Source organism: Anopheles arabiensis, chromosome 2 (genome assembly GCF_016920715.1).
Source record: "Anopheles arabiensis isolate DONGOLA chromosome 2, AaraD3, whole genome shotgun sequence".
In the NCBI taxonomy this organism is placed as follows: domain Eukaryota; kingdom Metazoa; phylum Arthropoda; class Insecta; order Diptera; family Culicidae; genus Anopheles; species Anopheles arabiensis.
The window spans coordinates 18802536-18815874 of NC_053517.1; the positions used below are offsets into that span (position 1 = coordinate 18802536).

The 13339-nt window shown below is 47.0% G+C and overlaps 3 protein-coding genes across 3 annotated transcripts; 1 reads left to right on the plus strand and 2 right to left on the minus strand.

The window, feature by feature from the left end:
• Positions 1–6967: 6967 nt before the first annotated feature.
• Positions 6968–8271, minus strand: LOC120893812 (60S ribosomal protein L35a). Its single transcript, XM_040295924.1, has 3 exons — positions 8140–8271; positions 7181–7728; positions 6968–7070 (listed from the first exon to the last, which is right to left on the minus strand). The coding sequence occupies exons 2-3, from the start codon at positions 7715–7717 to the stop codon at positions 7047–7049; spliced, it is 561 nt and encodes a 186-aa protein (XP_040151858.1). The 5' UTR covers positions 7718–7728; positions 8140–8271; the 3' UTR covers positions 6968–7046.
• Positions 8272–8540: 269 nt separating this feature from the next.
• LOC120893810 (transcription factor Adf-1-like) lies at positions 8541–9632 on the plus strand. The gene is made up of 3 exons (XM_040295923.1): positions 8541–8765; positions 8842–9009; positions 9090–9632. Exons 1-3 carry the CDS (start codon positions 8603–8605, stop codon positions 9404–9406), a joined length of 648 nt encoding a protein of 215 aa, XP_040151857.1. The 5' UTR covers positions 8541–8602; the 3' UTR covers positions 9407–9632.
• A 31-nt stretch (positions 9633–9663) lies between these two features.
• LOC120893809 (dnaJ homolog subfamily C member 3) lies at positions 9664–13268 on the minus strand. The gene is made up of 3 exons (XM_040295922.1): positions 12799–13268; positions 12449–12559; positions 9664–11817 (listed from the first exon to the last, which is right to left on the minus strand). The coding sequence occupies exons 1-3, from the start codon at positions 12890–12892 to the stop codon at positions 10535–10537; spliced, it is 1488 nt and encodes a 495-aa protein (XP_040151856.1). The 5' UTR covers positions 12893–13268; the 3' UTR covers positions 9664–10534.
• Between the last annotated feature and the right edge of the window lie 71 nt (positions 13269–13339).

Genomic DNA, 13339 nt, shown 5'->3' on the forward strand with positions numbered 1-13339 from the left:
AGAACAAATTTAATTTACTTTTTATGCTTCTAGGACAAACGTATGGAAGGCCATGCGTTTACCTTTGTATTGAATCATAGTCTGTTCCCGAGTTACGCGGTTTGTGCGTTATCGAGGAATCTGCGTAACTCCAATATCCGCGTAAGTCGAATTTCGCCGATTTTGACCAATATAATAATTGGTTACTTGGTTAACCATGCACCAAACGCCAGTTCACGCTCGGTTATCCGCACCTTCTAAATCCGCACGCTCGATAATTCGCACTTTAGACAACCAACCCCCTTCCCACTCCATAATTTGATTTCAGACGTTTTCAACCTATATACGCTAAAATACGGTAGATCTCAACCTAGGCTTAAAGGGACTGTGATTATAGCGCTAAGTATATTTCATACTGTAGTTTTATATCATATTTTAGTGCACTATTTTCAACATATATTTAATTATTAACGACTAACCGTACGACTTAACAAACATGCCCGTCAAATTCCAAATTGCCAAATTGCAAATTGCCAAATAATGTCCCTATTGATCGAATGTTAAAAACCATTTCAATAGTTTGAAACTGTTATATTCAGTCAGAATAATATGAAATAACGAATTAAGTGGCTAAAAACATCCCTTACTTACAAAATCACTCGAAAATTAGTGATAGTTTGGCTGAAAGTCACGGCTGAAAGTTCGATATGCGCGGTTTTTTGCGGCCGTTTTCCATCCCGATTAACAGTGTATCTCGGGGACCGCCTGTACATATATACAAGTATACACAAGTGACCTTATTATTTCAAAAAAATCATTTAGGTTTTCTAACGAGCAATCAGTTACAAATCCATGGCTAGCACTGTACAATGGAGTTCGGTGGGAGCTACTCACGGCAAAGGAATTCCACAGGTTGATCTGCACTCTTCTAGCGAGCCCACGCACCCAATGCAAGTCTCTCGCTTGCTCATCCTCTCTCTCGCTCTGCTTCTCTTTTTCTCTATTTTGCCTAAAATTAATCTCTCCATAAAGTTGCACTCAGAGAGAGAGAGAGTTTCAGGTAAAATCTGTTATTTGAATATTTAAAATAAAACAACTCTTTCGTACGACATTTATCACATACCATTTATTCCACACACTGCACATACATGGAGCCGCCACAGTGGATTAAATTTCTGCAGCGTAGTGCATCTCTCACGGTGCATCTCTCGCCTGTGCATTGCGGCGGAGGCACCCGCTCATCCGATTCCGATACGCGCAGGCAGGCCACGGAAGGTGCATAAGCCACGCTCGTTAACCTCAGCCCCGGCTAATTGTGCTGCCCGAGCGTTCTGTGTGCGTATTTCATTCTACCTCCAGGTGGTATTGGTACGATTGCTAAATTCCACCCCTTTCACCTCCATGCCCAGCCGACGCTAATGAATGCAGTTTGTTGCACAGCGATCGTGTATTGATCGTACGGATGGACACAATTTTGTGACACAGTGGCTGAAAACCCCAACAACTCGCTGCTCGGTTTATTTGCGTCTAGAAAAAGCACGTTTCCGGTTTTCCCACCCCAACCGAAATGTGCGGTAAACAGTTGAAACCTTCGCGACATCCACCTCCGTGACAAATGTGCCGCCAAGCTATTGTTTGCCCGGGCCAAAGTGCTGGTGCTAATGAGCAGATTGAGAAGATGATTTATGATCACTTCAAAATTGATGCTGCCACCGCACGTGGTGCCATTTTGACTTCCCTAAGCACCGGTTTATATCTCCCTCTCGCTCCCTCTCTCTCTCTTTTTTGTTACGAGCGTTTCCTGGTGTTCCCGGTATACATGGAAGCCGGAGTCACCTGTTTCAAAATGCATCGGGTCATCTTTGTCAAACTTTGATTGAAACGAACCGTTCAAAAACACTCACACAAACAACACTGAACACCGGAATGCACCATTCACTGCGCAGTGCCTCACGTTGTGCTGTCAGCTGTCCCCACAGGCGGTCAGACTTCCGCGAGCGGTACGCGCGATGGTTGCATCTTGGCAATTAGCAACGAGCTAAAGGCTGGCTAAAGCTAAACATTCGTATCCATTATTACTTTCTCGTGCACACTTAATGGTGTGTTGTCGGGAGTGCATTGTTTGTTGTTTTGGACTACTACTACAGCACTACTGTTGCACTTGGCGGCAGAGGCACTCTGACCTCTGATAGGGCATTACTGTTCCATCCCCAAAAACTACTAGCCCAAGTCTCCAGCGATGCCAAAGGATTACGATTTGATCATGCAATTACTTCATGAATGTTTCCCGAAACCGTTAGATCCTCAGCAGACATGTACACAAATCAATTAAGGTCGTTAGTAAACGTTATATAAAATTTAAAAAAAAAACGACACGATGTTTTAGTTACTGGCACGTTGAACCTACACCAAACCCTACCACACCCACAGGGGAGTATAATAACATTGTCCAATAAACCGCTTTTTTTGCTGCCCAAAACATTGATGTTAGGCAAACAAGCTGGCTTTTTTCCGTTAACACATCGTCAACGTGCCCGCTCATCACCCGAGCCCGGTACTTTCGCTGCTTACTAATTTATAATGCCAACAAAAAAACGTTTTTTTAACTCTTGCTTCCAATCAGTAAAGATCGCCAGAAAAACAAACGGAATAAATTCCAGAACATTCAGCAAAATCATATGAATGATCATAATCAAAAGTGTTTGTGCAGATTCTTGTCGACATCGGCCCCAAAAGCACGTGTTTGATCATTGCTGTGCCGATCATTTCGTTCGCGTAAACATTTGCCACACACTTCCTGTAGGCATCATCATTCTGCGAGCGGTTAATCGCACACGGCGTCGGTGGATTCTGTGGTTCGTCTCTGATCAATCTCCATCACAACTGCGTTTAGATATGAATATACAACACCCCTCCCCCTCCCCCCCGCCCTGTATGCCATCAACGCCATCTAATCATATTCATCCCTCTTTGGCTATTTTTAGAACTTCAACTGGGGTCCCATCAAAAATCCCCCCAGATCGTTTCCAGCAGAAGGGTGGCCACTTCCTTATGGTTTCAAAACTTTCTCCCTTGCACACACCGCACGAGACGATCAAGATCAAGCCCGTGTGGCGTGTGGAACGGATGTGGGCAATAAAATTGGAACCGGCCGTCGCTGGTGCTTGTAAGAAGATCGTCCTCTCGCAACCCTCTCGCCCAAAATGGGAGCTATTTTGGTACAATCTTGGACCTTGGTGCAGAGGAGCATCCCAAACCTCAAAGGTTTCTGTCCACACGGAGGGTGTGGAATTGGAAAATTGTTTCTGATTATGATGCATTTGCATAACTGGGTGATCGCTCCGGCCTGGCCACTTTCTTCCAAGGTTAAACCCTCCGGGGCGGTTTGGATGGAGTGTGGAGAGAGAAGTTTCCTCTCAAGTCAAGGGGGGATGCTCTGTGTGGGCCAACTTGCTTCCAAAGGTTGGTTTTTCACTGTCAACTAATAGGGGAGAGCGATTTGCAAACCGATCTACCTTCAATTCAGCTGACCTGAGTGCAACATTATGCAATGATGGACCTGCAATCGATGCAGTTTTGCGTGCGAGGATGTGTCTGCTCAGTTGTTGCAACATAATCACGCTTTTTTCTTCCAACCCAGCCAGCCAGCCAGCCAGCCAACGATGATGATGATTTCACTTCGTTCAAGGGAAGTGCCACAAAGCACGGAGAAATAATTTCGTGTTACCATTGCAATGGAAAATTACATTTCAAACACACAATTCCTGCACTCACGAGATGTGTGCGCCATCGATGATCGTGCACGTAAGTGCGATCGTTTTTGGGGTTCGTTTTCTTTCTTTAATTTTTTTTTTTGTTTGTTGCCCATTTTGTGTCTGCTTTCGTTGGATGTTCGTGTAGAGAAATCAATTTGTACGCGCCGACGTAGCCCTAACCAGCTTTGCTGACAGCCTGAAAACAGGATAATTGTAAGTCACGTGCATTATGCGTTTACCCGCACACACACACACACGCTCACGGGTGCGCGCAAGTTACTTAGAGTTTACTATTTTTGGATCTTTCGTTTGTGTGGGTTTTTTTTCGCAATACTAATATTGCTCACGATCGTGAGTGCGATCATGCGAGAGCAGCAGTGATCAACGGCAAATGGTCGCGATGGTTGTTAGTTGCTATAATTAATACACTTAGAGCCGGGTGGTAGTAGCACGCAGCACGGAAAGGAGTTTGCAATAGGAGTTTGGTGCTGGTGCCACTAGTTTTCACCGTCAATTTTTGGGAAAATGAAAGATACATCTTGCTTTTGCCTCAAAGATGGCACACGAATGCAATCGTAGCTAAATTCAATTTTACATTCACGTCTGCAGACCATGGTTATGCGGCCTTAGCTAGGCTGAAGGCTGGCTTTATTTAATAATTAACACATCGTACAGCTCAACCAAGTTCTCTATAGATTGGTTGGATAGAGAAGTACTTCTACTAATCCTGTAGCACTTAGCTTTGTCACTTCTCTCAGCCATACTTCAAAGCTTTTGGTTGATTGGATTAAAAACAAAAGCAAACGCATTCAAAAACGACATACTTTAGCTCGTTCTTCAGCGAGCTGTTCTACACTTTAATACGAATTGCTTGTTTGAAATCAGATATCTGAACATCATTTTCATCATCATCGTCATCGTCATCATCATCAGCAACATCGCCGGACTGTCAATCGGCAGTATCAATTTCCAATTAATTAATTTCGATCAGCGATCCGGAACGGCAGAAAGTCAGAACGCGGTGGGCGAGCGGTACGCCAGCAGACAGAACACGGAACACGCCGTTCTAGGCGACGGGACTGACCAGCAGGACTACCATCCCCCACCCCTCCCGGCACGTGCAAGCGAAAGACGAAGAAAGGGCAGAGCACGAGGCGATAGAATGTCGCGTGCAATTAATTTTATAATCATAACTGAATGGCACGCCGGCGGCGATGGAGAGGCTCTAAGGGACCTTTTCTTTCTATTTAATTTACTGTCGCTCTCTCTCTCTCTCTCCCCCCTCCCCCCGGTCGTTGCAAACTGGGGATATAGTTTGATTGTCGCCCGGTAACACACCACCCACTTTGCATTAAATGAAATTGTATTCATTCAGCGTTACATAAGATCAGCATGCAAATGGGGACCGTTTTCTTTGATCCTGGGTGTGCGCGTGAAAAACACCCCTCACCTGCCACCCAGACGCGCTAGACACACACACACACACCCACTGGGAGGGTCGTCTCGTAATTGCTCTTCGATTGGGATATAAATCATGTTTAATATTTCCACTTTGGCAAGCATAAAGCGTCCGTCCGCAAGGTTATGCACGTTGGTTAGTGGTCGAGCAATGATGTCTTCAGTTTTTTTTTCTTTTTCTGTTTTTTTTTCTGCTACACCTTTCCTGGAGCGGATCATCGGTCGTCCTTGCGGACAAGGACGATAGCGCTTTCACTTGTGCCGGTGCCGACGGTGCAACGGTGAAGCATCCAATTTCCTAATTAGTTTTTGATGGATTAGCATGACCCCCCTCCCCATTGGAAGTTGACCGGTGGGCGTAGAGGCAATGTAGAGATAGCTGGCACAATGCTGTTCCATTCACTTCCAGTAAGAGGACAATTTCGATGGGGATGGGAGAAAATCGTTTAACGGAAGTGTTTGAATTAAAATGGACAATCTTTTGCAGTTTGCACTTTAATCACATGTGGATAGTTTATGGTGCGCTTTTTTATCAATTAATTTGAATAAATCAAATACTCCTTCTTACTAGCCACTAAACAATATCGCTTTTTCGTTTTGTATTGCTACATAATCGAGTTTTGTGCTTCAGCGATCGACACTGTCGAGGAGTGTGTGTATCTAGCTCGACAGGATAGCGTTGGTGTGGTAGGGCTAGCTTAAGACTGCAAGATGGCACGGAAGATGCCTCTTATTATTGCTCTATAACAGATTGGCTGATATAGCTACAGGTCCGCCAAACGGTAGAACGCCGGATAAGCGATCTTCAATAAGGAGCTACCATTCCTGCTATCTTACAACTATGGTTAATGCTCAATACAAGAAGTCATCTGTTGATGTGAACATGCTGGGAGAACAACTTCGTGTACCGAATCATCTGGGAAGCCAGACCAACTAAGCTGGGCTAGTTCTATTGATCACGGATCACGGGAACGATCTTTTTACCCAAAACAAAACATTCAGTCAACAGGGTTCAAATGGGCTTGGAGCCACATTCCGGCTTGTAGGAGAAAATGGGCCCATTAAATAGGGCCGCTTTTTGTAAGGTTTAAGCTCCAGTTCATGTAACTAGACTGGTAGACTGGGTGGCTAAGATGTAATTATTTCTTTCAAAAATATGCTAGCTCTGTTGTAACACAGAATTTAAGTAACAATAATTTGGAACATATTGTTTGTAAAGCGTTCATAATCATCCTGTGATCGTAATCAAATATCAGTTACCCCATGCAATCCCATTTATGGTAGATTGATTCGACAATGTAAGCTACTCTAAATATGAAAAAAGTTTGGTTTGGTATAAAAACACTATTTGATGTTCCTTTAAAACAAATCTAAGGTCTTTGATAACACCAATTAATGGGTTGATATGTTATGCCACGCACAGAGCCCTGCTACTAACAAGCAAAGCCAATACAATTTAAAGGAACAATTGGTTATGGAATCGCGAACGATTCCTGTGTACAATGTTCCAGCATCACTAATGTCAAATTTTTTCACAACACTGAGTTTTCAGCTTTGCTCATATTTTGTCTCCCAGATGCACAACAGTTTACAACGTAAGATAAAAATTACACCAAAATATTGAACGAAATTCCAAGGAAAACTGCGGAAAATTCGCAATCGCTCATCATGCTATCGGGCGGTCAATTTCTTCCAAAACCGGGTGACACTGTAAGCTTCCCCAAATTGGACGTTAGCAAAGAGGAATACACTAAACACAACAAAACATCATCATATCCAGGAGGATTCACGTCTTCACTCGCGCTTTTTTATTGTTGGGGATTCCATTATAAATGTACACACGATTTACTGCGCTTAAATACGCGACGGGTAAAGCATCTGCAAAGGAAAAGAAGAAAAAACGTGTCCAATCAGCTCCAATTCGTTGGACGGCCTCGTCTAGGAGGGGACGTGCAGGCCACCTTCCTGTTCATAACAAAGATACTCACGATTCTGATGCGATGGCCCATGGCGTGTCCGGGCAGGTTGGTGCGGAATCGTGCGCGAACGCTGCCACTGTTACCGTGCGAACGGGTAATCTTGCCCCAGATGGCGCGGATGGTGGACTTCTTGTTGCTTCCCGGGTGGTTCTGCTTGGACTTACCGCGGTACACGTACACGCACCGCTTGCCGATGTAGAACAGGACGTTCTTGCGGTTGCGGCAACCTTCAATCTTCAGCAGAGCGTGCTTCTCGTGCTGGTTGCGGAGCCCACGCTTGTAGCCGGTGAACACAGCCTTGGCCCACAGACGGCCGAAGCTCTTCTTCGGGCGCGGCAGGTTCGGTTTCGGGGTGCGCAGCTCCTTCGCACGCTTGACACGGGCACGGATCGCTTCCGGAGTTTGACGCGATTTGCGGTCTCCCTTCGGGGCAGCCTTCGCGGCATCAGCCTTGGCACCAGCCTCGGCCTTAGCGGCAGCCTTCTTTGGCGCGGCCTTCTTGGCCGGCTTCTTAGTAGCAGCGGCAGCGGTGGCGGTATCAGCCATGATCAGTTAGGCTACAACGAGAAGGAAGAAGATACACTTTCAATACACGCCAAACTATCAAAGAAGCTGCCGGTGAAAGAGAGAGAATGTGCCGTGCGAAAATGGTCCAAAATATCCATGAATACAGTCGCATCATCTGGGGCGGTCGAAATAAACTGGCTTATGAGCGGATTTCACGATCTAACCGTTTGCTCCCATCGCTGGCCACGGGTCCACACCGAAACACGGCCAACGCTTCCACCTGCGGCACATTCCGACTGTCAACAATCCACGATTAGCACCGTATTTCACAGACTTTTCACGGTATAATCCGCTCCGTTCGGGATGCACCACAAGCGTTGCATTGCGAGCGATCGTTTATTCACCATTTGCCACCAGATTCGACCAGTTTCATGGATATTTACACCGATTTTTGACTCTACCTTAAACAAAATGTGTCCAGCTAGCATACACGATGCCGGAAAAAGAGAGAGATCAGAACAGGGGCAGAAAGTCGCTGTCATATGACGTTTGAACTGTTTCCGCTTTCGGGTGACAGAAACGTTTCGAGCGGATAGGCTTGCGGATTGATTTCTTCAACACGTGTACCGTAGCCTTAAAATGGAAATTATTTTGTTTTGCAAAACTTTCTAAACGTAATTGAAATCTGAATTGAGATTTGCCGCTTTGTAGAGTTTTTTTCTACTGCTTTTTATATTCTTCGCTTATCAAAATACGGATTACATTTAACTTGTTCGATGTGCAGCGATACGACACGATGAGCAAATGTTGATTTGCGCGGCTCCGGTCACACCTTTTTCTCTGCTAATCTTGTCTGGCAGCTCTTGTTTATGTTTGTTTATCGTTCCGCTTTCGGGGTATACATTTGGCTTGCTTGCTGCAATCATGGATAGCATCATCGTCGGCAGTCCGCTGTTTTCCGAACCAAAGCTAATCGAGCTAGTGAAACGGAAACCTTTACTATGGAACCACAAAGATCCCTACTACAACAACAGGAAGCTGGAAAAGGATTGTTGGGCGGAAATAAGCGATCTGCTAGAAACGGACAGTGAGTATTACCGCTTGGAGCGTTCCCCCGGGCATACGTTTGCTAACTTGGTTTGCTTCCTTTGCCCCCGCTTTAGTTGAAATGTGTAAGAAAAAGTGGCAAGGTCTGCGCAACCAGTACCGGCGGGAGCTTTTGCGAACGAAAAATTCCAAGTGGAAACATTACCAGCGCTTGAGCTTCCTTGCGGAAGTTTTAACCTCCAAAGCGAAGTCACGCAGCGGCCATTCCGAAGGGGAAGACGATGGTAAGTGCTGTACCGCTGTTTTTTTTTTTGCTCTCAACCACCGTTACTAATAGAACGTGCATTTTTTTCTTCTTCTGAAGATCCAATCCGCATTGAGCGGTCCGACACGCCGATGGAACAGAATAGCTCCTTCATGGAGGAACTGTACGACTCGCCCTATTCGAATGGAGTAGTGGCCAAAGAAGAACAAAAGGAGACAACACACACAATCCCACCGGCGGCTGGCAATGTTGCCCATAACAGTAATTATTACTTTGCGCTTAGTTTAGTGGAGTTGTTAAATGCCATTCCGAAGCGTAACCAACTGGCCGCCCGAATAGCTATCCTGTCCAAGATCAATGAGTTTCCTACAGAGCAGGAAGAGGTTGGGCAAGGAGATATTAATAACTTTTCGTGAATGTGCAGAAAGGTACACATCCTGCATGAGGATGAGACGTGTACCCATGGGGGTATTTTAAATCAAGTTATACTTTTAGGAATGTCTTGCATATATCGGTCGTTTTTACCCTGGTCCTTGCACCGAGCGTTTGGTGTCTGCGTGCCGACATTGGAAACGAAATTATTTTACCTTAATGTACATTAAATTACAAGCTAATAAACATTTTATTGAACTAGTAACTGTACATAGAGAAGAAAACCAACACACTATATCTCTTACTAAGTATCACTAAGAGGTTTTATTGTATTGGTTTAGCTTTTAGATTGCGATCAAAGCAAATTATTAATATGTACAAAATTGCGTTAACAAGCCGTTCATGCCGCGTACGCTCAACTCCTACGATCAACCAGTTTTCAGTCTATCGACAGTGCCTCTTTGCAGCAAAAATGCAACTCGCTTTATATGTCCTATCCTGCCGCGTCCTTTGCCTGCCTGAAAGATGGGCGCTTTCTAGGCAACTTGGTGCGGCACCAATGCTCGGCCCTGCTGACCACCCTCAGCATACGCACACTTGTATTGCTAACGAGGTGTGTTTCACTAAATTAAGAGTTCGTTAAGAAAAATCGACATGTTTTCCGGATACCCTTTTTCGTTTCATACATTTTTACGCACGTGTAAGATCGCATTTACGTATTGCGTGATAGATTGATGGCAAAAACTAAACGATTTTAACGATTTTAAACTAAACAAAAAAGGTGCCATTAGTTAGCTTATGTAGTTGAGAAGGCCGCATAAAACCTCCACTGATAAAGAATAAATTACATCTGGCACCCGGGGGGCTCGATATGGATTTGTAACCCACTAGAGCAACTGTGTGCGGGAAAAGGGTTCCGCCTTCTCCTTCGGTAGCAAAAACACGCAAACAAATATGGGTCATTACCTGAGCCTGAGCGCAAATGGTTGCGTGGTTTGATTTAGGATTTCTTCTTTTTTTTTCTCCATCTACTGTCACCGATGGGATCCTTAGTACCGCGCGCAATGGTACACCGGACAACGCAAGGAACGAAAGGATTGAATGGGGCTGGTGGTGGTGGTGCGCACAGAAAAGGAAGTTAGGACGCGTACACTCGCACACACACACACCCTTTACGTAAAGTGGAACTTAAACTGGAAGGGTGACCCGTGGTGGAAGTGGTGGAACGGATTGCCCCCACCGAACCCGTTCCGGCCCGCCTCCGGATCGAGCGGATCCTGGCCGGCGTCAAACTGTCGCCGCTTTTCCGGATCCGTCAGCACCTCCTTCGCCGCCGCCACGTCGATAAACTTCTTCTCCGCCATCTTCTTCTGGTCGCCCTGGTAGTTGTCCGGGTGCCACTTTTGGGCCGCCTTCCGGTACGCCTTCACAATTTCCTGCTTGGTGGCGGTTCGCTTCACGCCGAGAATTTTGTAATAGTCGCGCCGTTCCGCCTGCTTCTGAACGCGCTGCGCATGCTCGATGCCATCCTTCGCCCGCTGCAGATTGTCGTTGATCTCGAGCGCCTCCCGGTACTGGGCGATGGCTTCGTCGTACATTTCCGCCCCGATCAGGGCCTCGGCTCGGTCGCACATCACTTCCGGGTCGGGGTAGATGTCTAGCGCCTCCCGGCACCGGACGACCGCATCCGTAAACTCCTCCTCCTTCACCAGACAGCTGCACAGCAGCTGCTTGCCATTGTACACGATCATCGGTACGTCCGGTTCCAGCTTGATTAGCTTCTCGCCGCCCGCCACACAGTCCTTGTACCGTTGCTCTTCCCGTGCCGTCTGCGCGTCCACGTACACCTTGTCCACCTTCTTAATCTTCTTGTAGAACGGGAAGCAATCCTTGTGCTCGGGGTCGAGCTTCAGACACTCGCGGATCTCCTTCAGCGCCGCACCGGAGTCGCCGATATCGTACAGGATGCGGGCCAGCTTGTTGTACCCGTCGGTGCTGTCGTGCGACAGCCGGTTGACGGAGCGGAAATCACTGACCGCTGCCATCCGGTCGCCGATGCGCAGGTACATCTGGGCGCGGGACTCCCGGATCGGTACCGACCACGGGCACACCTCGAGCAGCTGGCTGAGCAGCGCGATGGCGGTGGTGAAATCGCCCCGCTCCATCAGATCTACGCACAGGACCCACTGGTCGCGGGCAGGGCCGATCCGGCTGAAGTGCATGTTCGCTTCCGCGTTGTGCGGATCGAACCGCAGCACGTTGATCAGATCGAGCTCGGCGTTGTCGAAGTCGCCCATCTTCAGGTACACGGAGCCGCGCTGGGCCCGGGCCGCCGTAAAGTCTGGCTTCAGCTCGAGCACGCGCGAAAAATCGCTGATGGCAAACTTGGCCTTGCCGAGGGCAAAGTAAACTGTGCCACGCTTAAAGTACGTCAAGTAATTGCTCGGGTCGCCTTCTGCAGAAAGAGAAAACGGAAAACGGACAGAAAGATGCGAAGCATCGGTGAGAAAACACGAAAACGGTAATTATATGTGGAGATTAGATAGGTTAGTCGCTTATCATTGCAAACCATCATCATCGAATCGGCGCGAGTCTTTCATCGTCGGACGACCCAAAAGTAATTAAAACGACACGTCACTTGAGGCAGACAGTGTGTGTGTGCACATAGAGCAAGAAAAACGGTACGTGTCTGATGCTGATTTGCCCCTATCAAGCTTCGCTTGATAAGTGCTATCACACATCCCGGGAGTATAGTGTGAGTGTACTCGTTACAACACCGAAGGCACTTTTCACTTGTGCAAATAATCAAAATTTTCAAAACAAACCAGGGTAATTCAAACTCAGCTGTGCAAACGTTGCTAGAAAGCATAAGCGATTACAAAAAAGGCTTTTTACACACACACACTCTCTACATAACTGCAACTCGGTTGCATTCCAGCGCAATCAGCTGACGAAGAAACGTGCGTGTCTGCAAGGTAAACAATGAAGGAGCAGCAGGCTCCCTTTGTTGTTAATCAACCGCGACAAGAACTTAACCGACTTGACCGCGAAAATGATGATGGTCGCAAGCAGCCATGCCCACTTACCGACAGCTGCATGATAGTGTGTTAGCGCGTCCGACAGTTGACCCCGGGCTAGGAAGTCTCGGCCGATTTCTAGATGCCGATCGATTTCGGCCTGTGTGGCAGTTTCGGCACCTGCAAATGGAAAACAATAATAACGATTAGGTTCACGTACACGTACGTTCGCAGTTGCTTTGGGTAAAGCCTTCGACTTCAATGGGGGGCGCCAGTAGTGGTATTTAAGGGGTGGCTCTGTTTGGCTGCTGTAGGACACGTCAGTGCCTGCTCTTGTACACACCACACGGTGCAGAAACACCGTTGCGTGGGAACGCACTTCTGGCTCCCCCCTCCACTGGGGCACATTTAACACGTACCTTCGAAGAACAGTTCTATTAATAGGAAGAGCAGGACGGTTCCCAACCTCCGGCTATCGGCCAGCTGTGATGAATCGTGAATATTTAACAACATACTGAGTCTGTGCTTTCTCCGTCCTCAACCCGTTCAATATTCTTCTTCCGCCCAGCGGGACTGTAGAAGTTAACCGGGAAAGTCCCGTACCACGAATTTGAGGGGAACCAGAGACACGCACACACACACGCCGACACGTACACACAGAGACTGCTATGTTTGATATGTTTCGGCTGGAAAACGTTCACTGTCTCGCTGCCTTACGAGAGTGTTTTGAGATCTTCTGCATTACACCGTCCGCAAATTACAGATGCTCCTGCTTTTAGTAATGCACGCGTACTGTATTGTTGCCGAGTTTGCTCGTACGTTGTTGTAGCCTTTTTTCATTCCATTCGCACTGGACGTGTTGACATTTTGCCTCGCACTGCGCGTCAGTGACAGCTGAAAATGTGTGTGTTGAACGCTGATTGGTCGGCAAGGAAGGCAGCACAGTGGGGCGGCCGGCAA